We start from the raw sequence: 24,178 nt of genomic DNA on the forward strand, positions 1-24,178 counted from the left end.
CCATTTATTTACTGCACTGCAATCAGCTCTGATCACAAATTATTGTTACGTGCTGATTTACTTCGTACCTCTCTTAGTTAGGAAAAAGTCTTGCTCCCCAAAAAGCACATGAAACATTTTGCATTTTAAGAACGACACATTAAGGGGTACAAGGGTGTTAAAATAGCACAAAATTGTAAAAAATGGTCACTTTTAAGAATCGCAATTTAAGATATTTACAGTCGAAAGCATGTTTTGGAAAAATGTTATATTATGATAAAATACCATTTCTTTTTGTTAAAAGCTTAAATATGAAATTAAAAATGTTTTTAAAACTCGACACGTAATTCTCTCGGCATTATTATTTTTGTGAAGTGAATATGCCTTACAGAAGTTATGAGCAAGTTTCTGTGAAAACATATAAACAAACTCGGTACCATTCTTTTCTGCAGCACTTGAACTACAGGCCAAACTTTTCTTTTTCTATCAGCCTTGATAGAATTGTAATTATATGATAAATACCAGCTACATACTGAAAACAAATTTTTACCTTCTAAGATTAAAAATTTTTTCTGATCAAAGAAATAGTCATTTTGACATCTAGTTTGCTTTAGCCTGTGAGATGAACCTTTTAGAAGAAACGTGTAGTTTTGAAAACTACCTTTTTTTATAGCAAGTTACCATAACGACCCATAAAAAATGACCTAATTATAATGTGGAAATTGGTCATAAGTTTTTCAAAATGAGATATTTGAAATTTCTTTGCAAATTCAAAATCTCCATATAATGGCACACATGCATGGTAGTTTTTATGACAGTAGAATTCTAAATAAAAAAGTTTTTTTAAGACCCTCGTTTCTCCTAAAACAAGAAATATTGCATATTCGAAATCAGTACAAAATTGCACATAAACTCATAAAATTTCATCAAAATTGATGAAGGTATAAAAATTTCTTTTTTTAGAGCAGTGTCTCCTTTAACTCATTGCAATTTATGTCATAATTGGTATACTACAATTAAAAAGACTGACAAATGTTGTCCCCTTCTTGATTGAAGTGTTGGTTAGAAAGTAACTCGCAAATGAAACCACCCCTTCCCCTAATCGCCTCACATTCTCTCTTTGTAATTGACCACAAAGGAGGCACAGCACCTTGACTTTGACCATGTCCTCGGGACAGCCCTGCATGGCCGAGGTGAGCCAGCCTTCGAGGCTCTTGGCGAAATTTCGAATGGCCTGCGTCAAGGAGCCTGCATTCAAAGAACACCGACATTACCAACTCTCCTTCCAAATCAAAGTGGTAATGATTCTTGCTTTATTACCATGAAAATGGGTAAATATTTGCGTGATTGAAATATATTTGAACAGATACTACAGTATTAGAATGCCCTCCAACAAAAATTTAGATTTCGTGAAGTAATGAAATACTCAAAATGAACAAATCTGCATCTGTACCAATATTTGCAGGCATACCCTTGCAAAGGCGGTTTCACTGCAGCTTGATGGTGCTAAGACATGAAACCAGCCATCCAAAGGAATTGCGAACTGCCATGAAGCCACCCTTCAAGGATAAATGTACATTTATTTCCGTCACCTCACTTCATTATTTTCCAAGTTTAACAGCGGTAATTTGGGAGAATTCATAATTGCGACAAACAATGGATGGAGCAACTAAGCTGTTCTCACTGAAAGATCACATGTGTGCTTTGTAAAAGCCGATTTGATTCGAAGGCTCAGATTGTGAGCAACCCTCCAGTTGGACTTCCTCATGTGCAGAATCAGCACACAATGTATATTGTGACATGTCCTTGCTGTGAGCTTCTACAGAAATAAAGCAGCTGAGAGTAACACACTTTGCTGCTTTGCAATCAAATGTGTCATAAAAATTTCTACCATCTAACACTCAAGAATTACCTCATACCCAGGCCTCTGTACATCTCAAACCCTGTTGATCATCATAATAATGTAGGAATCGCATCATGTCACACTAGATCTTTCTTCCAGTCGTTTATTCCGCGTACATTTGAAGATTGGAACCATCACTCACTGCAAACTTTTTCATTAAACATTAGCTAACATCGCATAACCAGGAAAATCTGTTACCTGTACTTATTGCTCCTGTTTATTTTATTTTTCTTGAAATAACTACTATTTTTGTATCATTTGGAGAAATGTTGATGTTAACCGAGTCTGTTTTATGTGTATTTTTCATATATTTACCCACTCTTTCCTTCAATGCCTTTTGGCCCTGAGAGTATTATAAATAAATAAATATGTTCAACATCAGGCTACACATTGCACTATTGCTCTTCAGTGACAAACTACAACCTAAACATTCGATTGCAACATGGTAGTCTTTGCTGGCAATTTCCTCTACTTTAACATTCCCATTAAGGGAGCAAGAATTAAGTTTTACAGCACCTATTTTCGATATTGCAACAGAAAGCTTACCAGTCAGAGTGTCTAATCATAGAATGATAACTCAGAAAACGTCGTGAAACATTTGAAACCAGCCCGACTTATTCTGTGTGTGGCGAGTATGAAATGGTATTCACATGTGACAAGACATCATGGAAACAATGAGTGGAATAGCAATCGAGGTTTACTACGCATGTACCACAGCTGGATATGTTTCACTGGCTACCACTAAGGCAGCACCACGTTGCATTGTGCAACTCTTTTACCCCGTAAGCAGCACAAGATGGAGCAAGGATAGTTAATAATGTATATACTCTAATTCTGATGACTGTTTATAGCACACATGATAGAATAAGGCTATGTGACTACCTACAGCAAAGTGATCTGACTCGATATTCCATATTTATGGCTCTTCTACTGGGCTGTGTGACATACCGGTATTGTGTTACTTTTAAAGATGATTTAAAAATATTAATTACACTGCAGTATTAATTGCATGTCCACATATAGCCACTCAAAATTTCTAAAAATGGTGTGTGTGGGGGGGGGGGGGGGGGGTCCGGGGCCATGCCGGTCGCCGGACTGAATCACACACACATACGTAGGTGGTTTACACACTGACTGAACTCGTGAAGTGCGCCGCAGTTATTTCAGCATCAGCGCCGCATTTATTTCAGCAGCATCGACGCCCCTGGGGGTCGGAACGGTAAACTAATCTTATTACATCCCTCCCCCTTTTATTAATGGATGCAAACAATTGATTAAGGTGAGTAGTGCGATACTGGTCTTCGAATTCTGGTACTTCGATGCAAGACAGGAGTACTGGGTGCTGTGACTGCAAGTTCCGTTTCCCTCGCCACATCTTCGCTGCGATCTTGCCTAGACTCTGTGTCGTGAAGGCTATTTGGAGTTAGCTGCCTCTGACCCATATCCAAGCTTGGAGCAAGACCTGCAGACACGGGGCTGCCTGACTTTTGGTTGTCTGTATTCAGTTCCTTATGGGGCTGGTGGATGTGATCCAGATATCGAGTTAACCGCCGTCCTTCCTCCAGTAGAACATCCATAGACAAAGTGCGTTGTTCGGTCATGACTGCAGGCATCCACGCAGGACCTGGACAGCTGGTCACAAGTGTCCTTGCAAACACTTGGTCATCAAGGTGACCCAATACCCTGGGTCTTCTTCCTTGGTTGCATGATTTTCTGCTTAAGTTGCTTCTGTAGCACCGTAGTCCGGAGGTCTGGGTGTAGCAGGTCCAATGCAGTCCACAGCTTCCGCCCCAACAGCAGCTCAGACAGACAGCAACCCGTGATCTCATGAGCCGTAAACCTGTAAGTCAGGAGCATGCGGGCAATTTGAGTGCCAATATCTCCAGGGCCAGCCTTCCGCAACTTGTTTTTGATAGTCTGCACTGCTCGCTCTGCAGCATCATTTGACGCTGGACGATACAGCGGCACCAGCATTCGCCCCACCCCGTTTTTCTTGAGGAATGTGGAGTAGAGCGCACTGGTAAATGCCGGCCCATTATCCGACACAACCACATCTGGAAGGCTTTGGTTTGCGAATATAATTGCAGGAAATAGTTGCCTCAGCCGAGGGCGTGGAGACCGAAAACACTTCAATCCACTTTGAGAACGCATCAACTGCGATAAAAAATAGGTGTTCCCATAAGGACTGGTACGACAACAAAAATAAAAGTTATCACTGCCTTTTTTTGGTTGCTAACAATGCCACACAAACACTGAAAACAATGTAAAGATAAAATTTTCAGTGAAATTATACATTACATATAAGGCATGCCGTCTGAATAAATTTTCAACGACTGCGCATAGTCCACATGCAGTCGTGATTACGGTTTCTCGGGAAATAGCCAGGTCATGACAGGCACTAATCGTGACACTTTTTGATGCTCCTGGCAAATACGGCCCCTTTGAATGGTAATCGCTATACGGTTATCCAAGCTAGGCCACCACACATGGCTATGCCCAACTGCCTTCATTTTGGACAGTCCTGGATGATTCTCATGCAGCAACTGGAGGACTTCCCCATGTAAGGATTTCGGAACAATGACTCTGTTGCCCCACAGTAGACAGTTCCCTTGCACACTCATCTGAAAGCGCGTCTCATAGGGTCTTCCCTCGGACCCTGGGTTTATGTGGCAGCCCGACCACAGTGCTTCTTTGACTTGCGACAGCACCAGGTCTCTGGAGGTGGCTGCCACAACAGCATTTGACGACAGCACCTTTGGGTATGAGTATACCCAAGGGTGTTTCAGCATTAACACTTCGGCAGGGCAGTCAACAACAAAATGGGCACTTGGCAGAGGGAGCCAATCGGCATGTGCAATTTGTGAACCCGGCTTATACTTCAGGTCGTAACTGTACCCCAACAATAGCAAGGCCAACCTTAGCACTCTCGGAGAACAGGATCTGGGAACTGGTTTGTCTGCTGCCAGCAGGTCGAGTAGTGGTTTGTGATCTGTGACGGCCCCGAAATGCCGCCCCATAAGTACTGCCTGAACTTTGTAACGCCACATACAAGGCTCAATGCCTCCTCATATAATTGGCTGTAGTTTTTCTTTACAGTTGCCAAGCTGCGGGAGGCAAAACTAATGGGGCGCTCTTCTCCAGATGACTCTCGTTGCGCCAGTACTGCTCCAGTACCGAAGGGAGATGCATCAGTGACAAGCACAATTGGCTTTCCAGGGTCAAAGTGTGCCAATATAGCAGCAAAGGCCAACAGCTCCTTGCTTCTCTGAGATGTCTGCTCTTCCACAGTTTCCCAGCGCCATGGTGCTCCCGACGCCAACAAACTATTGAGCGGCTGTGACACCACCGAAACATTAGGCAAGAAGCTTCTGTAAAAATTAATTAGCCCGAGGTAACTCTGAAGTTCCTTGACCGTTCGGGGTGCGGGGGGCTTCCAGCACTGCTTCAGTCTTAGCCGGGTTTGGACGCAATCCCGCTGCACTAATGATATGGCTCAAGTACTGGACTTCTGGTTTCAAAAATTCGCATTTGGATAACTTCAGTCGCGATCCCGCGGTTCGGTTCATGATTCTACACAAACGTGCCTCATTCCGGTATCTCAATATGATATAAATAAAATTTTAAGAAACACAAAACGCGAATTATGCCTGTCTACCTGGTTCACAGACAAAACAAAGGAATCGATCCTATATTCTGTTGATCCTAATCATGAATATCAATTAGACCCTGACCTCCCAAGACGTATCGATACACTCATTCATTGTCTACGACTCGGAACTGCTTACACAAAGCAGTTCCTACTTCGTATTCAGCGTGCAACATCGTCAGCATGTTCATGCGGCCAAGACAACAAGGATATCTGTCACCTCTTGCTTGACTGCCCAAAACACGTTAACATCGAAGGCGACTAGAGCAGGAACTGCATAAGTTAGATCCCGAGCGGCACCATTTGCGTTGAATAAAATACTAGGTCCATGGCCACCCAAAACAAACCGCAAAGCAATGAAGGTGCTGCAACAATTCTTCAAAAAAAAAAAAAAAAAAAAAAACAAAACAAAAAACAAAAAAACAAAAAAACAAAAAAAAACGAAGATTTGTGACGAATACTGAGTGGACAAAAATTAAAAGTGAGCGTGGCGTCTACGTGTTTGTTCTGCCCATGGGAGAACTTTTGCTCTCAACCATGTAAGACTGTATGCTATTGTTTTTTTTACTATTCTTTATTTGTACTAACCAAGTGGAAAGGGGTAACCGTCGCCAAGTAATGGTGACGAAAACTTCTTCGTTTATTTTCTATTTCAATAAAAAAAAACTTCTCTGCTGTACACCCGATGGCTCCAACGGCGCCGACAGAAAAAGCTCGGCGAACTTGCCATCATCGATAGTCGACACACTAGCGCCGGTGTCCAACTTCATATCGAGTGTTACACTGTTAGCTTCAACCGCTATGCGCATTGGCTCGAAACTAGCTGCGTGAAACGTCCACAAGTCGAAAACTTCGGGCTCTTCACCTGAGACAGGCAGGTCGTCCAGGTTGTTCACGCGACTAGACCGGCTGTGACTAGACTGGCTCTGGTCGAAATTTCTGCTGCCCGGCAGAACTCTGCAAACTCTTTCAAGGTGCCCTTTTTGGCAGCAGTTGAGACAAATTGTGCTGTCATGCCTACACCAATGCGTAGAATGAGCTCCCCCCAACGAAAGCCACAGCTATCATTTTCCCCCGAGGTGACAACGTTCACTTGCTCCGGAGCTTCGTCAAAGAGTAGCTGTGCTTGCTGACAGCTCAATGCGCGTGAATGTTTACGCGCAGCCTCCATAGCTACGACGGTGTCCTTCGCAGTTTTCAAGGTTAAACACGTCGTTTCCTGCAGCCGTGTTTGCATGGTTACGTCATTGATTCCACTGACTATCTGGTCGCGCAACATGCGCTGTCGAAATGTTGCGAAGTTGCAGTCTTCCGCTCATTTCTTCAACGAGGCAATGTAGTCACTTACGGTTTCCCCCTCTTTTCAATGCCTTGAGAAAAACTTCAAACTTGCCTATACTTCTGATACGCGAGGGGCAGAGTGCTTGCCAAGTGTGGTAAAAATTTTGGTCAAATCTGCTTGGGCGGCCCAGGCCTGCTTTGGGCTAGGAGACCTGGTAGCAGAGAACAAGCCTCTGGACCACAGCATGTCAAAAATACAGCTGTCTGCTTGTCGCTCGGGATTTTGTTCACGACGAAGTACAGCTCGGCCCGCTCACGGTATTCCGCCCACTTCGATGTACTCGGGTTGAACAAATCCAGCTTCCCGTCGACAGGCAACGACATGTGATTGTGCTGTGCCTGTCCGGTTCGTCAGTCGACCTCTTCGCCACTTGTGATAACCGGGTAGTCCGGGACCATGCCAGTCGCCGGATCGAATCACACATTTTTACGTAGGCAACTTCCACACTCACTGAACTCGTCAAGTGCCCTGTATTTATTTCATTGCAACACCGACGCCCCCGTGTGCTGGAACAGTAATCTAATCTTATCACAGGTGGGTGGTAGTGGCATTCAGCTCAGAGTAGAGAATATTTACCGCCGGTCGTAGTATGGTTTCATGCTAACCACGTGAACGGTTTCTGTGCGACGTTGGCACCTGGAGGAACTGACTTGTCCTTCAGGCGAAACTTCATAGTTTAAGGGGCTAATTTGGCAAAGTACTCGTTAACGACCAAAGTAACGATGGAGCAGCTTTTCGGAGAGGCCAAGTGTTTCCACGGAGTGCATATCCACACTTTGTCACCTGGTGCATACTCGACCTGTTTTCGCCCCAAGTTGTATTGGTCCACATCAATTCGCTGCTGTTGTTGAATGCGGTATCGTGCCAACTGATGTGCTTCTTTGGCCCGCTGAGTGAAATCTCCGATGCCAGGTTTGTGGTCAGCATTGTCGCTTACAGGCAGCATTGCGTCTAGAGGTGGAGTGACTGTTCGGCCATAACAAGCTGGAATGGCGTCATTTGATAGTCTCCTGCATTGCGGTGTTGCTGTTGTAAGTGAATGTGGCATATGGTAGTATTGTGTCCCATGTTCGGTGCTTCAAGCCTACGTAGATTGACAACATATTGGTCAGTGTTCTGTTAAGACGTTTGGTCAGGCCATTCGTTTGCGAGTGGTAAGTCATTGTTTTCCTGTGGCAGGTGTGGGTAAGCTTGATGATGAACTGCATCAAATCAGCTGTAAATGCCGTTCCTCGGTCTGTAATATAACAACTTCAGGGGTACCATGTCATAGCACTATAGAGGAGATGAAAAATTCTGCCACTTTGATGGCTCTCTCTCTGACCAAAGAGACTGTCTCAGCATAAAGGTTCATGTAATCTGTTGTAACTACAATTTATCTTTTCTCTAATGATGATGCCAGAAACGGACCAAGCAGATCCATTCCTATTTGTTCAAATGGAGCTTCTGGAGGTTATATTAGATCAAGAAGGCCTGTCGGTTTCAATGGAGGCATCTTGCATCTTTGGCAATCATGACAAGTTCTGACATAATGTTACACCATATTAAATAATTTTGGCCGGCAGTAAATACTGCTGGTACGTATGTGAGTGAAGGTTCAACTCACTCCCAGGTGTCCTAACATGGGGTTATTGTAACAGGCTTTCAAGATTTCGAATCGTAGGGTGGAAGGGATGACAAGTAGAAATTTCTCAGTACTGTGCTCCAAGTTCCTTTTCTACAGGACGCCATTTCTCAGGACATACGACGACAATACCCGTGTGAAAACTCGTGGAGGACGCACAGGTGTCCTTGCAGATACCTGATAAGCAAAAGCAACTCGACGTCAGATAGCTGATGTTCGGCCATTTCTGATGTGGTGACGGCTCCAAGAAACGGACAGTCATCTGCATCTTTCACAGGAGCAGATTCGACAGGTGCGTATGACAGCCAGTCAGCGTCACTGTGCTTGCGGCCAGACTTCTACACGACCGTTGTGTCTTACTCTTGTAGCCTCAGGCTCCATCTTACAAGCCGCCCAGATGGGTCTTTGAGGTTGGCTAGCCAGCATAGCGAGTGATGGTCTGCTTGAAATGGTCTGCCATAAAGGTATGATCGGAACTTTCCTATGGCCCAAATCACTGTGAGGCATTGTTTTTCTTTCGCCGAATACTTGTTTCTGCCTTCGAAAAAGTGCGGCTAGCGTAAGCAATCACTTGCTCCTCTCCATTTTGCCACTGAATGAGGACGGCACCGAGTCCCAAATTACTTGCGTCCATGTGTACAGTCAAACGCCGCTACAACGAGTGCTGCCTCAATAAAAAATTCACGGTTCCCTGTCAGCAGTCTATAGGAGTCAATTCATAAATAAAGTCGCCACAATGAACACTTTTTTTTCTGCCGTCCCGCTTCAACGAAATTTCATGATGCGCGATTCCAGGCTTAGATATTTATTGCTAAGTAAACGCAATCTTTAACATTTTGACGCATTTTCAAAACTTGGAAATACGTTGATGAAGTATAAAACATGCGTTGGCACCACCAGAAACCACTGCTGTTCGGCAAGCATGGGTGCTGCCATTGCTCGATAGCGATGACAATGAGACTGCCCTGCTTTCGCCACTGGCTTGCTTTTGCGCCGAAGACAATCTGAAGCTGAAGCTCAGTCGCTCATTTCATGGTTTCCTTCACGCAGCTGCTGGGTGCAACCGCGGAATGATGCCTTTTCCGATGCCAATACTTATTATTTTGTTCGCGCTTGGCCAGTGTGGTAACTAATCAGAGCAACTGTTCGTCCGCATTATCAACAAAATCAGCTAGCTGCGAGGAATGGATGGTAAGAATGGCATAGAATAATGCAAAACTCTCTGCTCCACGATACCCTGCCTCCATCTCGGCGTTGCCGAATACACTTTGATGGCAGACAGCCGCTGCTTTAACGTGTTAATGCAACTGTTTGGTTCATTCACGAAAGCGGTTGTAGGCGTTGTTTCAGCGTGCTTTTCGCGTCGTGAGGTTGCTGGGAAAGAATAGGAAGCAGCGGACACTTTTTGAATTTTGAGAATAAACGCTCCTTTGTATTGCTAGCTTAGATCAGCTACACTTTTTTTATTTCACTACAAGAAAATTTTCGCTTTAACAAAACTTTTTTCGCGCCCCGTCAGTTTTGTTGTAGCAGTGTTCGGCTGTATGTCTGTCTCCGCTTCATCATCAAAGTGTGCAAGTACAGGGCCGTTTGGAGCGCTGTCATAGCTCATGGAATGCAGCATCTTGCTCACTCGTACAGTCAAAGGGTACATTGTCTTTTGTCAGTCGTGTTAGTAGTTCAGCAATCTTGGAAAAATTTTTGATAAAGCGTCAGTAATAGGTACAAAGTCCTAAAAATCACCTGACAGCCTTTTTGTCCGTAGGTCTTGGGAACTTTCCTATTGTTGCAGTCTTCTCAGGGTCAGGACGGATGCCTTCAGGACTAACAACGTGGCCCAGAAAAAGGAGTTCGCGGAAACCGAAGTGGCACTTTTGTGGCTTTATTGTTAGTCTTGCTGAACTTGTAGCTTTGAGGACTGCACATAGTCGTTCCACCTGCTGATCGAAGGTGGTCGAAAAGATTACGACATCGTCAAGATAAACAAGACAAGATTGCCATTTGAACCTGGATAGCACAGTGTACATCATCCGCTGAAATGTGCCATGTGCAAAACAGAGGCCAAACGGGAGTACCTTGAACTCATACAGCCCATCTGGGGTGACAGACGCTGTTTTCTCATGGTCTCATTTGTCCACCTCTATCTGCCAGTAACTGCTTTTGAGGTCCAAAGAAGAAAATACTTTTGCGTCCCTTAATCTGTCAAGGGTGTCATCAAATTCTTGGGAGCGGATAGACAACCCGCTTTGTGACGACGTTCAACTTCCTGCAATCTACGCAAAAGCGCAAAGTGTTGACCTTCTTCTTTACTAACACGACAGGCAAAGCCCACGGACTGGCTGACGGTTCAATGATGTCTTTTCTAAACATTTCTTCAATTTGTCTTCTGATGACCCCTCTCTTATGGCGATACTCGATGAGGGTGCTGGCAAATAGACCTCACTGATTCCTGGACTATGATGCGGTGCTTGGTGATAGACAACCTCTGGACTTTAGATGACGTTGAGAAACAGGAGGCGAATTCTCATACAAGGCTCTCGATTTGCCACTTCTGACAATAGTTATAGTGCGAGAACAAAACGACGACACAGAGACAAGAAGGACACGAAAGACACGAGCTTCCCGTCCTTCTTGTCTCTGTGTCGTCGTTTTGTTCTCGCGCTATAACTATCGTCATGCCATACCAACTAGCCCAAGCTGCTACACTTGCCACTTCTGGTCCGGTGGCAGGGATGTGTCGATGCTGATGGATGCGAGTATGTGGTTTACCTTGTCAGGATTGAGTGGTGTCATATCAAAAGGGCCCAAATCTGTTATTTCAATGTAATCATTAGGCGGGCGATGACGGTTTCTTTCACAATATGCTGCACCTCATTTCAGAAAGACATTCGTGCACCCATTACGCAGCCAAACAAGACCTCCCACCACGCAGATTCCTTTTTTCAGTACGAGCGCAGTGTTACTTTCCACCATTCCTTCATAGATGCTTAATACTTCACTTCACTTCACTTTATTTTCCTTAAAGACCTTGCAGGGAGGTATTACATAAGGGGTGGGGTTAACATAATAGTGGCTACATACAAAACAGTGGTTACATACGTTTACAAGATAGTGACTACAATGCACGTACAGTATAGTGGCTACAATACATTTATTGAGACATACCAAGTTTTATTTTTTCAGAAAATGAGGATAAGCAGATAGTTTCGACGATATCGCGGGGCAGGCCGTTCCAGTCAGCTGATGATCGACAAAAGAAAGACTCAGAAAAAGTCGTAGTGTGGCTGCGGGGACGAGTAACTTGTAAATGGTGCCCTGTGCGCAGAGATGTGCGCGGTGTCAGGGCCAGAATATATGGGGCATGATGAAGTGAGCTGTAAAAAAACTTGTGAAAAAGGATTATTGAATCGATGCGGCGCCAGGACGATAGCGTGTTCAAGCCAGACTGAATTTTTAGTTGTGATACGCTGGTATAATAAAAATAAGATGATTGAAGGAACCTTACTGCACGGTTCTGATTGGTTTCTAGGGCTTTGATGAGGTATGTTTGATGAGGTGACCAAATGGGACAAGCATATTCTAGCTTCAGGAGTACGAATGACTTATATGCTAGAAGTTTTACATTACGTGGTGCATGGCAGAGATGGGGTTTTAAGAATCCAAGAGTTTGGTTGGCCGAGGCCGTAACGCGTGTTATATGAGGTGACCAATTTAAGTTATGTCAAAGGGTGATACCAAGGCACTTAAATGTACCTACTCTTTCTAATGAAGTGTTAGCAATAGTGTAGGGTGTGCATAATGGCTGTAGGCGGCGAGTAAATCTTATTACCTTGCATTTGTTGGGGTTCAGGGTCATCAACCATTCGTTGCACCAATCTTGAACATTGTTAAGATCGTCTTGTAAAAGAGAGTGATCGGCATTGTTAGTGATTGGACAATAGATGACACAATCGTCAGCGAACATTCGGATTTGAGAGGCAACATGTAGAGGGAGGTCATTAATATAAATAAGAAATAGCAGTGGACCCAAGACGCTACTTTGCGGGACGCCAGATGTTACAGGGAGGGGGCCGGAAATGGAATTATTGACATGTACTGACTGCGATCGGTCAATAAAGAATTCATTAATCCAATGAAAAATGTTGGGATGCAAGTTCAACTGTGAGAGTTTAAGTAATAGCCGTTGGTGGGGTAACTTATCAAATGCTTTTGCATAATCAAGAAAAATGGCATAGACCTGTTTGTTAGTATCAAGGTTGGTATGTAAGTCATGGATGAACATGGCAAGTTGCATTTCACATGAGAGGCCCTTGGGGAATCCATGTTGAGATGTGTGGAAAAAGTTGTTGGTGTCAAGAAACTGCATGATATGTGTGTAGATGACGTGCTCCATTATTTTGCAGGTTAGGGAAATCGGAACACTGGTTAGGGAAATCGGTTGGTAGTTAAGAGGAGATGTTTTGATGCCCGATTTATAAATTGGAACGATCTGCGCTTCTTTCCAGGCGAGAGGGATGCTACCGGAAGAAAAAGACTGCATGAAGATTATTCTGAGATAGGCTGCGCAGATGTTCTTGGTGTTTTTTAACACTTTCGGATTGATGTCATCTGCCCCAGGTGCCGATGAAAGTTTAAGCTTTTCAATTATGGCTATTAATGCTTTCTCGCTGAAATCGATTGCTGACATAACATTGTGGACAGGGGGTGGGGGTACAGGTAGAGGAGCATCAGGTACAGTGGTGAATACAGATGAAAAAGCAAGATTAAATACCTCGGCACATTCTTGTTCAGGAATCGTATTGTCATTATGGTCGGTAATGATAACAGCAGAAGGTGGCTTGGGATTCAGAATTTGCCAGAATTTTTTAGGATTGCTTTCCAGTACACAAGGTAAGGTATCATAAAAGAAGGAGTGCTTGTCACGACGCATAGTTGATAAGTAAACTTTCTTAGCTACGTAATATTTTTCCCAGGCCACAGCACAATTTTTTTCCTTGCCATGCGGAAAAGGCGTTTTTTCTTATTTTCTAGAGATTTCAATTTCCTTTTAAACCAAGGTTTGTTGTGGTTGGCTTGTACCGATATAACTGGGATATGGTTATCACCGAGTTAAGTAAGCTTTTGTTGGAAGATCAGCCAGTTTTCTTGTACTGTGTGGCAATGAAAATCGGTGCAAAAAGTCAGGTAATAAGCGATAAGCTCGTTGTTTATTGCATCATAGTTACCTTTATCACATAAGCGTATTGTTTTATTCCCCAATTCTTGTCTTGGCAAGGTAAAGCTGAAGACTGCATGGATTATTTTATGGTCGCTGATTTCACGGAGGTAAGACGTCGAAGAGAGGCTATTTGGGCTATTGGTTAGTATCAGATCTAAAACGCTGGCCGAATCCTGCGTGACGCGTGTTGGTTGCAACACAAGCTGACTTAAATTGAAGTTAAAGCAAAGGTCGAGGAACTCGTTATCATTTCTGCTCGGTGACGAAGGCAAATTTCCAGCCCAGTTTATGAGAGGGAAGTTAAAATCCCCGAATAACAATACCTGAGTGTTAGTATATTTTGTCGTGAGTCTGTCCAGGACGCAGCTAAGCCTCTCAGTAAAGCCTGTATCTGTTCGCGGTGGGCGGTAGCATGCACCAAGTAAGATGGTATGAAGAGGGGAGCGAAAGAGTAGCCATAATATTTCAAGGTCACTGGGCGTATGAACAATGGTGCAAGGCAAGGTATTACTGACGGCAATGAGCACACAACCGTCTCTAGAGTTCTGGCGATCTTTGCGGAAAAGCTGAAAGCCGGGTAGGTCATCCATGACCTCAGTGTCAGATACATCAGCAGTAAGCCATGTTTCAGTAAGTATTAACAAATTACATCCAGATGAGAGAACAATATTAGATACGATGTCGCGTTTAGGAAGAAAACTTCGTGTATTAATAAAAATTGCTGAAATAGTAGTATTTGAGCGCATTGCTTTCGGGCACTGAGATGGCTGGCGGTGATGTAGCAATTGCTATCTAATTTCTTTAACATGTTTCTCAGCGTCGTCGTACACGTACTTCGTGGATCCTATAAACAAGATTTTATAACATAGAGAAAAGGCGACAGCTTTTTCCTTTGCAAATGCAAGGAGGTGTTTCCTGGAATTTTGTACGGCGCGGGAGTAGTCCTGACCAATTCTGTAGTTACTGCCTTTTAGCTTGCGTCCGTTAGACAGGATTTTTTCTTTGGTTTTGTAGCGAGCGAAATTCGCAATTATGGGGCGGTTATGGTTAGTAGAGTGGCGGCCAAGTCAATGCGCATGCTCAATATCCTCGGGAACTACGGGTAAGCCTAGGTGATCTGAGCAAAAGCGAATAAGGTTTTCTTCTATCTGTGGGGCAGATTCTGAGGCACCTGGGTCGGGAATACCAAAGAAAATTAGGTTGTTGCGGCGGGCTCGATTTTCTGCGTCATCGATCCACGATTCTATGTCTGAGATTACACGGGTTGTCTCGGTGGCAGCAGACGTGATGGTTGCGACCTGTTGTTGCAGTGGTTCAATGTGTTGACAGTGGCTCTCAACGGTATTCATTCTGCTGCTAAGTTCAGCTATAGTACTGTTAGTTTCGGCAAATTCACTTTTTAGACCCTTCAGTTCGGCTATTAGCTGCGATTGCCCTGCTGAGAGTTTTTTCAATTCAGCTAACATAGCGTTAGATTCGGGGCCGGGGTTAGTTTCAATGTCGCCCGACAGTAAGAGAACGGTACGCGAGACATCAATACACTGCTCAGTAATCGATAATAGACACTAAGGGCTCGGCAACAGCACCAAAAACAAGTCGCTCGATCTCTTAGAGTAAAGACTCAAAGGCTGACTAACCTGCATGTTGAAAAGTAGCAGTTTAGGCGACTGTCTCGTGGCACAGCCGCCGAGCCCACAGGTGGGCGTGCCAGGGTGTTGTTCTTTTATAGTTGACGTGGCGATTGATGTTGCGGACGTAGGCTTCTCCTAGGTGGCAACGGTTGCAAAATCCGTGTCAGGTGGCGCTGGCAGAAGTGCAGGGGTGGTTAGATGGAAGAGCACTCGAGATGCGGCCAAAGAATGAATGCACACAAGCTGGAGGTGCGTGTGAGATGGCCGTGGTAGCGGGCAAAGCTGCGCAGATCACTGCGACGGCAAAGACCTGCATGTTGAAACGTAGCAGTTTAGGTGACTGTCTCGTGGCACAGCCGCCGAGCCCACAGGTGGGCGCGCCAGGGTGTTGTTCTTTTATAGTCGACGTGGCGATTGATGTTGCTGACATAGGCTTCTCCCAGGTGGCAACGGTTGCAAAATCCGTGTCAGGTGGCGCTGGCATAAGTGCAGGGGTGGTTAGCTTACCAGATGGAAGAGCACTCGAGATGCGGCCAAAGAATGGATGCACACAAGCTGGAGGTGCGTGCGAGATGGCCGTGGTAGCGGGCAGAGCTGCGCAGATCAATGCGACGGCAAAGACCTGCATGTTGAAAAGTAGCAGTTTAGGCGACTGTCTCGTGGCACAGCCGCCGAGCCCACAAGTGGGCACGCCAGGGTGTTGTTCTTTTATAGTCGACGTGGTGATTGATGTTGCTGACGTAGGCTTCTCCCAGGTGGCAACGATTGCAGAATCCGTGTCAGGTGGCGCTGGCAGAAGTGCAGGGGTGGTTAGCTTATCAATGGAAGAGCACTCGAGATGCGGCCAAAGAATGGATGCACACAAGCTGGAGGTGCGTGCGAGATGGCCGTAGTAGCGGGCAGAGCTGCGCAAATCACTGCGACGGCAAAGACCTGCATGTTGAAAAGTAGCAGTTTAGGCGACTGTCTCGTGGCACAGCCGCCGAGCCCACCTTAACTTCTTAACGGCAACAGGTATGCTGGATCTTGGCGGAACCAGTACGTTGTCGTTCAAAACCTGCAGCGCGTCGTATTGTTCTTCACACTTGAATGTCGCGATGACGTGCTTCGTGGAGAACGACACGGATGCATCCCTCAAGTTTATCACATCACTGTTCAACTCCAAAATGACCATTCCAATTGTGAGGAATGAGAGGGAGTGCAGGTCGGTTGGGTGTGGATCTCTGAGGCTGTGTGTAGTTGACGGTCGAGGAACCAGGTGGCACGAAGTGTCTCGTGAACAGTGACGGTGCGTGCAGGTAGTCTGAATGTGGCACGGAGAATAAATGGTTGTGTGAGCGCGGTTGCCTGTCGTCAAGTGTATCGTTGTGCGTCACAAGTGGGGGCTTGTCAAGGATGGACACGGCAACCGGAATGGACAGCATGAATGTGCCGGAGGAGCTGCTGCAGCACTTGGTTGGAGAAACAAACAGCTCCGCCATACAGCGCGAGCAAATCGCGGCTGTCGTCAAACAAAGACTTATGACGGCTGAGCCCACGCCTGCAGGTGCCATGACAGCAGCGGTGGCGGCGGCGATCTAGCCGACGATTGACTGTGCTCCCCAGGCCTCGGGAATTCAGCCCTCATGGTCCATTGGATTCGGCGATGCGCAGTCGCCCGAAGAATTCCTGGACCACCTCGAGACCTTTTCCTTGGTCACTGGTGTAGCCACCAAGAAAATGCTTACGCATATCGTGCCCACTGCGCTAGAAGAGTGCACAAAGTTGTGGCTGCACTTCGTCAAATCGTTTTCGTCCTTCGAGGAGTTCAAGGCGGCTTTTTTTTGCAGAATTTTCGTCTGTTAATGCCAAGCGGCGCCTCAGGCAGGAGCTGGAGCTTCGCACTCAGCACCCTGAAAAAACTTTAAAGGAATTCATCTACATGATCGCGGAATTTTATGATAGGATTGATGACGAAGTGTCAGACACAAATAAAGTCGACTGTGTGTTGCGGCAGATGCACCTGCAACTCGAGGATTTGGTCGAGGGCAAGCAGTCTGCAAATATCGCGGAGCTGGCAAAGGCCGCTGACGGCCTCGTGGAGCATTATTGGAGGCAATTCCAGTACAAACCACCACCACCTCCGACCGATCAAGTTGCGAGGGACCTTGCCTTTCGGCCTGCTGTGAAAACGGCTGGCCTCAGTGGCCTGTCAGGAGTGCAGCCCGAAGTAATGGCAGTGGCTACGGCGCCATTACTTGGTACGCATCATACTGGCTGTTGCACCCTGAGGCGATATAGCCGTCCTACCCCCAAGACCAGCAGTACAGGTCACATGTTTGACCTGCTACCAGGTCACATGTTTGACCTGCTAACATGTGACCTGCTACCAGGTCACATGTTTTTATGCCATTACAGCCGGAGTGATACAAACTGTTTGACGATGGTGGAATTAGGTGCCACCGCTGCGTAGGTATAGGTCACCTGGGCCGCGAGTGCCCTTCAGGTTGGCATAACGGTCCGCCCCGCTGCTATCAGTGCAACAGAATCAGGCACATCTGCTCCCAGTGCCCAAGAAATGGGAGACGGTAGGTGCTACTCCTGCGAGCACCTACGAGACAGCGCTGTGGGTAGCGGCTGTGGCCGGTAACAGAGAGCCTCTCCTGGAGGTGCGGATAGGGCGGACCACCTTCCTGGCCCTACTAGATACAGGGTCAAGTGTGAGTTTGCTTGGTACGCCAGCGGCAAGAGTAGCAAAGGCGACGGGCGCCTAACATAGGGTACAAAAAAGAGCTCTTCGGCAGGCCACAGGTTGGTCACAGTCAAGCACATCCTTAATGTGCAAGATACATTGGACCTCACGCAACTGCATCCAACGCTTCCTGTGTGTTCCAGATTTGTGTCGGGACATCGTGCTCGGCAGAGGCTTTTTGACTGCAAGAGGTATGTCCCTACATGTGGCGTTGTCGAAGTGGACTATTGAAACTGATCCTCAGCGCATTGTGCCATTTGCTATGCGTGACAGGGATATAACAGCCATGCTCACGATAAAAAATAGTGAATCTTATTGCTTACAGGGCCTATTTAAAGAAGTGCTTCTGGTCCCTGGCATTGGGGGTACTACTCCAGCTGAAGGCATAACAACCATGAATAAGGTGCTTGATGACTTCTCTCATTTGTTTACTACCATTCCTGGATGTACCGCCCTCGCTCAGCACTGCATTGACACTGGAGATAGTGCACCTGTCAGATGCACGCTGCGTCCAGTAAATGCAAGAAAGCAGGTCGTTGAACGCCGCGTGACTGACCTTCTGGAGCAACCCCTTATAAGACATTGCACCAGCCTTTGGACTAGTGCCCCAGTGCTCGTTGCCAAGAAATCTGGTCCCTACCGGCTTGCTGTGGACTATCATATCAGCCGTTGAATGTACGCACCCACATACCTGCCTACCCAATGCCCTGAACGGACTGGCTGCTAGCAGAATCGGGCTGTGCAATGTGGTTTTCGGGTTTTGAGCTTTCCCAGGGTTTCTTTCAGATCCCTGTGTCTAAGGCTGACATAGTGAAAACAGCCTTCATCTGGCACCAGGGTGAGTTCACGAGAATGCCCTTTGGGGTGGAAGGTGGCCCGGTAACTTTTCAAACTCTGATGAACCGGTTGTTGCACGGAATCAATCACAGCTTCGCCAAGGCTTTTCTGAATGATGTCCTCACCTACTCTGAAGAACTTGAGAGTCATGTTGAGCATGTTCGGGAAGTGTTGCAGTGCAGACCAGATGAAGAGAAAGTCTGGGTGGTGCTGAATTATCCGTGACCCAGCACGATTAAACAGTTGCAGGCTTTCCTGGGACTTGCTGGTTATTACCACAGCTTCATACTGCATTTCTCACTGACGATTTATCCACTCACTGTCCTTCTGAAGAAAAGCGAGCCATGGGGGTAAGATGAGCATCAAGAGGAAGCTTTCGCTGCGCACAAGCAGTCCTTGGCTCATGATGCAGTTATGAGCCTTCCAGATCTAAATTGACTCTTCGTGGTTGAGACAGATGCGAGCGGCATTGGCATTGCAGCTGTCCTACTGCAGGCCGACCCCCAACAGACTGCAGCCCGTCTCCTTCATTAGCAGGGTTCTCACAGAAGCCGAAAGCCACTATACTGTACAGGAGTGGGAATGCCTTGCAGTGGTCTGGGATGTGTACAAATGCAGAATGTATCTTGAGTTTACTAACTTTAGGATACACTGCGACCACTCATCCCTGTCGTGGATGCTCAGCACTAACCAAGCTTCGCCCAGGGTCAAATGCTGGGTCCTCTGGTTGCAGGGTTTCAATTGTTGAATTAGGCACAGAGGGGGGGGGGGGGGGGGGCTAGTGAAATAACCGCAGATGCTCTGAGTAAAGCCCCCCTTCAATGGAGAGTCTCTCTCGAGCGTTCACAGAGAGCAGACGTGTTGCCCGGTGCTCCCGATTCTGCGAGAGACGCTACCGCGTCAGCCCGCGAGAGACGCGACCGCGTTCCGCGCAGTGCTCCTCGCGTTCCTGGACTCTCATACCCGTTCGAGTCTTGTCAAGGAGAGTAATCTTTACAGATTATGCCCTTGGATCCCTGCCACCGCTTTCGGTGACCTGAGCCCTGTGACAGCGTCCTCTGCTCCTGCGCGTCGCTGGGGCAGCTGTCATCCCGACTACCATGGCAGAGCAGTCCCCTCCATTCTCGGCTACGCCATTGGAACGCCCGTCGCGTTCCCTGGTTCCCACATCGTCACACAGACGCTCAGCGAGCGTCGCGTGCACCCGCGTGCTGTGGAACCTCATCTCCAGTGCCAAAGCGGTGCGGTTGCATCATGAACAGGCACAGAAACTGTGCAGAGTCGTCAGCGAGAAACCGACATCACTTCGCCTACCGGTGCTTGCTGCCGACGTCGAGACAACTGCAAGGGGCCTGACGTCCTCGGCGGCCTCCAGCCCTACCACTAGCACCACAGCATCTTCGACCGCTGTAGCGGCGCATCATACAGCCCAACTCGAAGATGCCGGGTCAATTCTGTGCGTGAACGTCACCGTTCCGCAGAACGTACCACTGCCGTTAGACGAGGAACCTGATATTGCAGACATGGATACTACGTCAACGCGTAAGCGCTCGCGTCCTAGCGAGTCGGGCAGCGACGATGAGGGTGGCTCGCGGAAGATGCACGCAGTAGCGCCTGAACGTGCCACAGTTGCGTGTCTTACCCCAACGTCAAATGATGCGGTTGCCCACGAAGACGCCGTCACACACGCAACTGACGAAATCAGTCAGTCTGAGTTTCAGACCGTCCTCTCCAAGTCTAAGAAGCGCCGACAGCGAGCCTCGACATCTCAAGGACCCGCTGCCCACACTGGTCCTCGTCCCGCCACTGAATCGACGGCTATGCTTGCCCACGTTGCTCCAGGGACTTCTAATGCGCCCACTGCGACTCAGACCGCTCCTGCAGGGGTACGCGCCACTGAACACACCATGCCGGCTTCTGCTTCATCGTCGCTAGACTCGGGCACTATTCTTTTTCGACCAGCAAACGCCAGCGCCTCCTTTCACCGCACCTCTCGTCTTGCCATTGCGCAAGCTCTCTCTGCGCTGCCCGGAGTCAAGGAGGTGAGAGTAAACACGAAAAAGAACATCGTGGCAGCAGATGCATCTACACCAGAATGGATGAATCGCCTACTAGCAACATCGGAGCTCGCAGGAATACCCGTGACTGCCCGCCTCCCTGCTGACCGTTCACAAAGCAGTGGCGTGGTGCAAGGCGTCGATGGCGACTATACCGACGAAGCCCTCCTGGCCGCCGTGTCGTCCGATGTGCCGGTGATTGCAGCCAGGCGACAAGGGACATCACTAGTCTTGCGGTTCGCCTCTCCCGTGCCTCCCACCCGGGTCCGCCTTTTTCGCATGGTGTTCGAAGTGAGGCCATCCCGACCTCGCCCGCTTCAGTGCCGGCGGTGCGGACGCTATGGGCATATCGCCGTCACTTGCCGAGGACCAGAGCGGTGCCTGCGATGTGGTGGCCACCATGGGAAAGACGCCAACTGCACCAACAAATTAAGATGCCTGCACTGCGGCAGGCCACATTCAGCTGATTCCGCAGACTGTCAGCTCTGGCAAAGAGAGCGGCGCCTGGCCACCATCAAGGCATCAGCTCCCACCTACCTGCCTCACCGCGAGGCTCAAGCAGTCTTGCGGGCAAGCCCTAGTGTAACTGATAGTCCTCAGCTGAAGCAGACCACGGGCAAGAGCTATGCTGCCGCAGTGGGATCACCATCCAAGATGACGGTCAGCTCGACCCATCCAGGCCAGACAGGCGTACAACAACGGGGCCCTTCGGCTGGTCTCAAGCACCCAGACTCTACCACGACTCGTCCACCCGCGAAGGTACCTTCCCAGCCTCGTGTGGACCAGGAAAATGCAAACCTGAGGCTCCTGTTAAGAGCAGTTGCGGACCTGCTGCCTCCTGAAAACCAGCTGCGCTCCATCTGTCTTCAGGCAGGTGGCGCGCACCCTCATAGCAGCCACCATGGCTGACACTCATCCGCATGCTGCAGAGAACCACCGCCGCCGCCGCCCGTGTGTGCTTCAATGGAACGCTCACTCGTTGCGGCGGCGGCATGCAGACCTCTCCTCACATCTCCTGCAGAGCGAGTATGATGTGCTTGCTTTGCAGGAAGTGTACGTAGCAGCGACCGACTTGCGACTTCCCGGATACATCGGTTACCAAAGTATCACGTCGTGTACTCTAGACACGTGCCAGGACGCGCCGTGCATAGCGAGTGCACATCCCCAGGGTCGACCACGTTGTGCAGTGTACGTGCGACGAGAACTACCACATGTGCACATAAACGTGGCTGATGTCACTGGAGGGGCTCTTGAGTGTTGTGCCGTGACGGTGCGGCTTCGCGGTGTGGACACGACAGTGGCCTCTGTGTATGTGCGACCTGGACAGCGGTGGGACGCCTCCATGCTGTTACAGCTCACGGCTAAATTCGGAAGAGACTACCTCATATGTGGGGACATGAATGCTCATCACACCATGTGGGGGAGTAGCACCTGCTCCTCTCGAGGAAGGGATCTGGTGGACGTTATCCATCAACTGGGCCTACAAGTTTTGAACACCGGATCCTTCACTTTCGTCCGCAGAACAGCACGACCGTCATGCTCCGCCATTGACGTCACCTTGGCCAGTGAAGGGGACCGGTACGATTGGGCAGTGGAGCCTGACTCCTGGGGTTCAGACCACCTGCCGATCGTCATCTCACCTGTGGGCGGAAAGATCCCAAGGAGGAGGCTGTGTAGTACGATCGATTGGCGGGCTTTTCGAAGGCAGCTTCGAGACGTCCCAGAGGATCAGGATTTCCTGAATCTGGTAGCAGTGGCAGCGCAGGCGGCAACTATCCAGACCAGGGTGCCAGAGCACCACCCTGTGCCAGACCTCCATCACTTGAACTTACGGGCTGCGAGGCGCAGGGCTGAGAGAAGGTACCTAAAATCCCATGACCCAGCTCAACGTACACTCTTCAATCGTGTGGATGCGGTATGTCGGCGACATGCCAACCGTCGCAGGCGGCAAAGCTGGCAAGGCATCTGCCTCTCCCTGAGTCAGGCAAGAGGTGGCGCAAAAGCATGGCGACTTCTACGATCCCTCGTCACTGGACCAATGGTGCGGCAACCCGTCATTGCGGTGGCCATCTACTTAGGCATTAGTGAAAAAGAACTGGCAGAGCGACTGGCCGATCGCTTCACAGAACTCCCTCCAGCCAATCCTTCAGCCCTCATCGCCACGCCTGCTCCCAAGCCACCGCAAGGTCATCACCCTGCCTGGACGGCCAGCCAGATCGCATCTCTGTGTCAGGACCCTATTTTCGAACACGAACTGAACGTTGCTCTAGCCAGAACCAAGCGCCGCAGTTCCCCTGGTGCCGACGGCATCACATACCAGATGCTGCGCAACCTGGATATGGCCTCACGACGACACCTGTTGAGGACTTTTAATGAAATATGGCAGAGCGGCAACCTACCTGAAGCCTGGCTGACCGCTGTTGTGGTGCCGATCCGGAAACCTCGCCGCCCTTGTGCCGCCATTACGTCCTACAGACCCGTTTCTCTCACCTCTGCTGCCTGCAAGCTCATGGAAGCCATAGCACTGGCACGCCTAAATTGGATTGCGGGGGCAAAGGATTTCCTACCAGAACAGCAGACGGGCTTCCGACGCCACCGATGCACAGCAGACTCGATCGCGGACGTCGTCTCTACCTTGGAGGAGGCCAAGCGCAACGGCGAAGTGGCCCTCCTCGTCCTGCTGGATGTACAGAGCGCTTTTGACAGCTTGCCTCACATAGCGATAGAGAGTGCTTTGGACACACTCGGCATCGTGAGCTGCCTACGTACCTTTATCAGTGCCTTTCTGGCAAAACGCACCCTCCGGGTTAGAGTACGACGCGCGCTCAGCGATCCACGGCCAGTGACAGCAGGCGTTCCACAAGGTTCCGTCCTGAGCCCCTTTCTGTTCAACCTGGTGCTAGCGGGGCTGCCGACCGCGATGCCCGCAGACAAGCGTTACCCCACGCAGTGCTCCTTGTACGCAGACGATGTGGCACTGTGGGTTAAGGGGCCTAGGCAAAACTTCACGGCCATAAGGCGTTCCCTGCAGCGCTCCTTGGATGCCGTCGTCTCTTTCTTCAAGGCAATCGGACTGAACGTTTCGCCCACGAAGACGGAGGCACTGCTGGTTCACCCCAGAGCCACTGCGCGGAGGGCCGTCCGAAGGCTTGTGCTAGGTGACCGACCTATCCCGTGGAGCGATGCAGTGACGTACCTGGGGCTAAGGAT

General features: G+C 48.5%; 1 protein-coding gene across 8 annotated transcripts in view; it reads right to left on the bottom strand.

Annotated features, from left to right (window-relative positions):
* LOC119180874 (transcription factor RFX3) overlaps nt 1-24,178 on the bottom strand; it is a 327,700-nt gene that overhangs the window by 90,340 nt on the left and 213,182 nt on the right. For all 8 annotated transcript variants that reach the window (XM_037432010.2, XM_075882891.1, XM_075882892.1 and 5 more), the window contains one exon: nt 1,130-1,227. In XM_037432010.2, coding sequence (XP_037287907.1) covers nt 1,130-1,227 — 98 coding nt within the window. The remainder of the gene's footprint in view (nt 1-1,129; nt 1,228-24,178) is intronic.

This window comes from Rhipicephalus microplus, unplaced genomic scaffold (assembly GCF_043290135.1).
Source record: "Rhipicephalus microplus isolate Deutch F79 unplaced genomic scaffold, USDA_Rmic scaffold_14, whole genome shotgun sequence".
In the NCBI taxonomy this organism is placed as follows: Eukaryota; Metazoa; Arthropoda; class Arachnida; order Ixodida; family Ixodidae; genus Rhipicephalus; species Rhipicephalus microplus.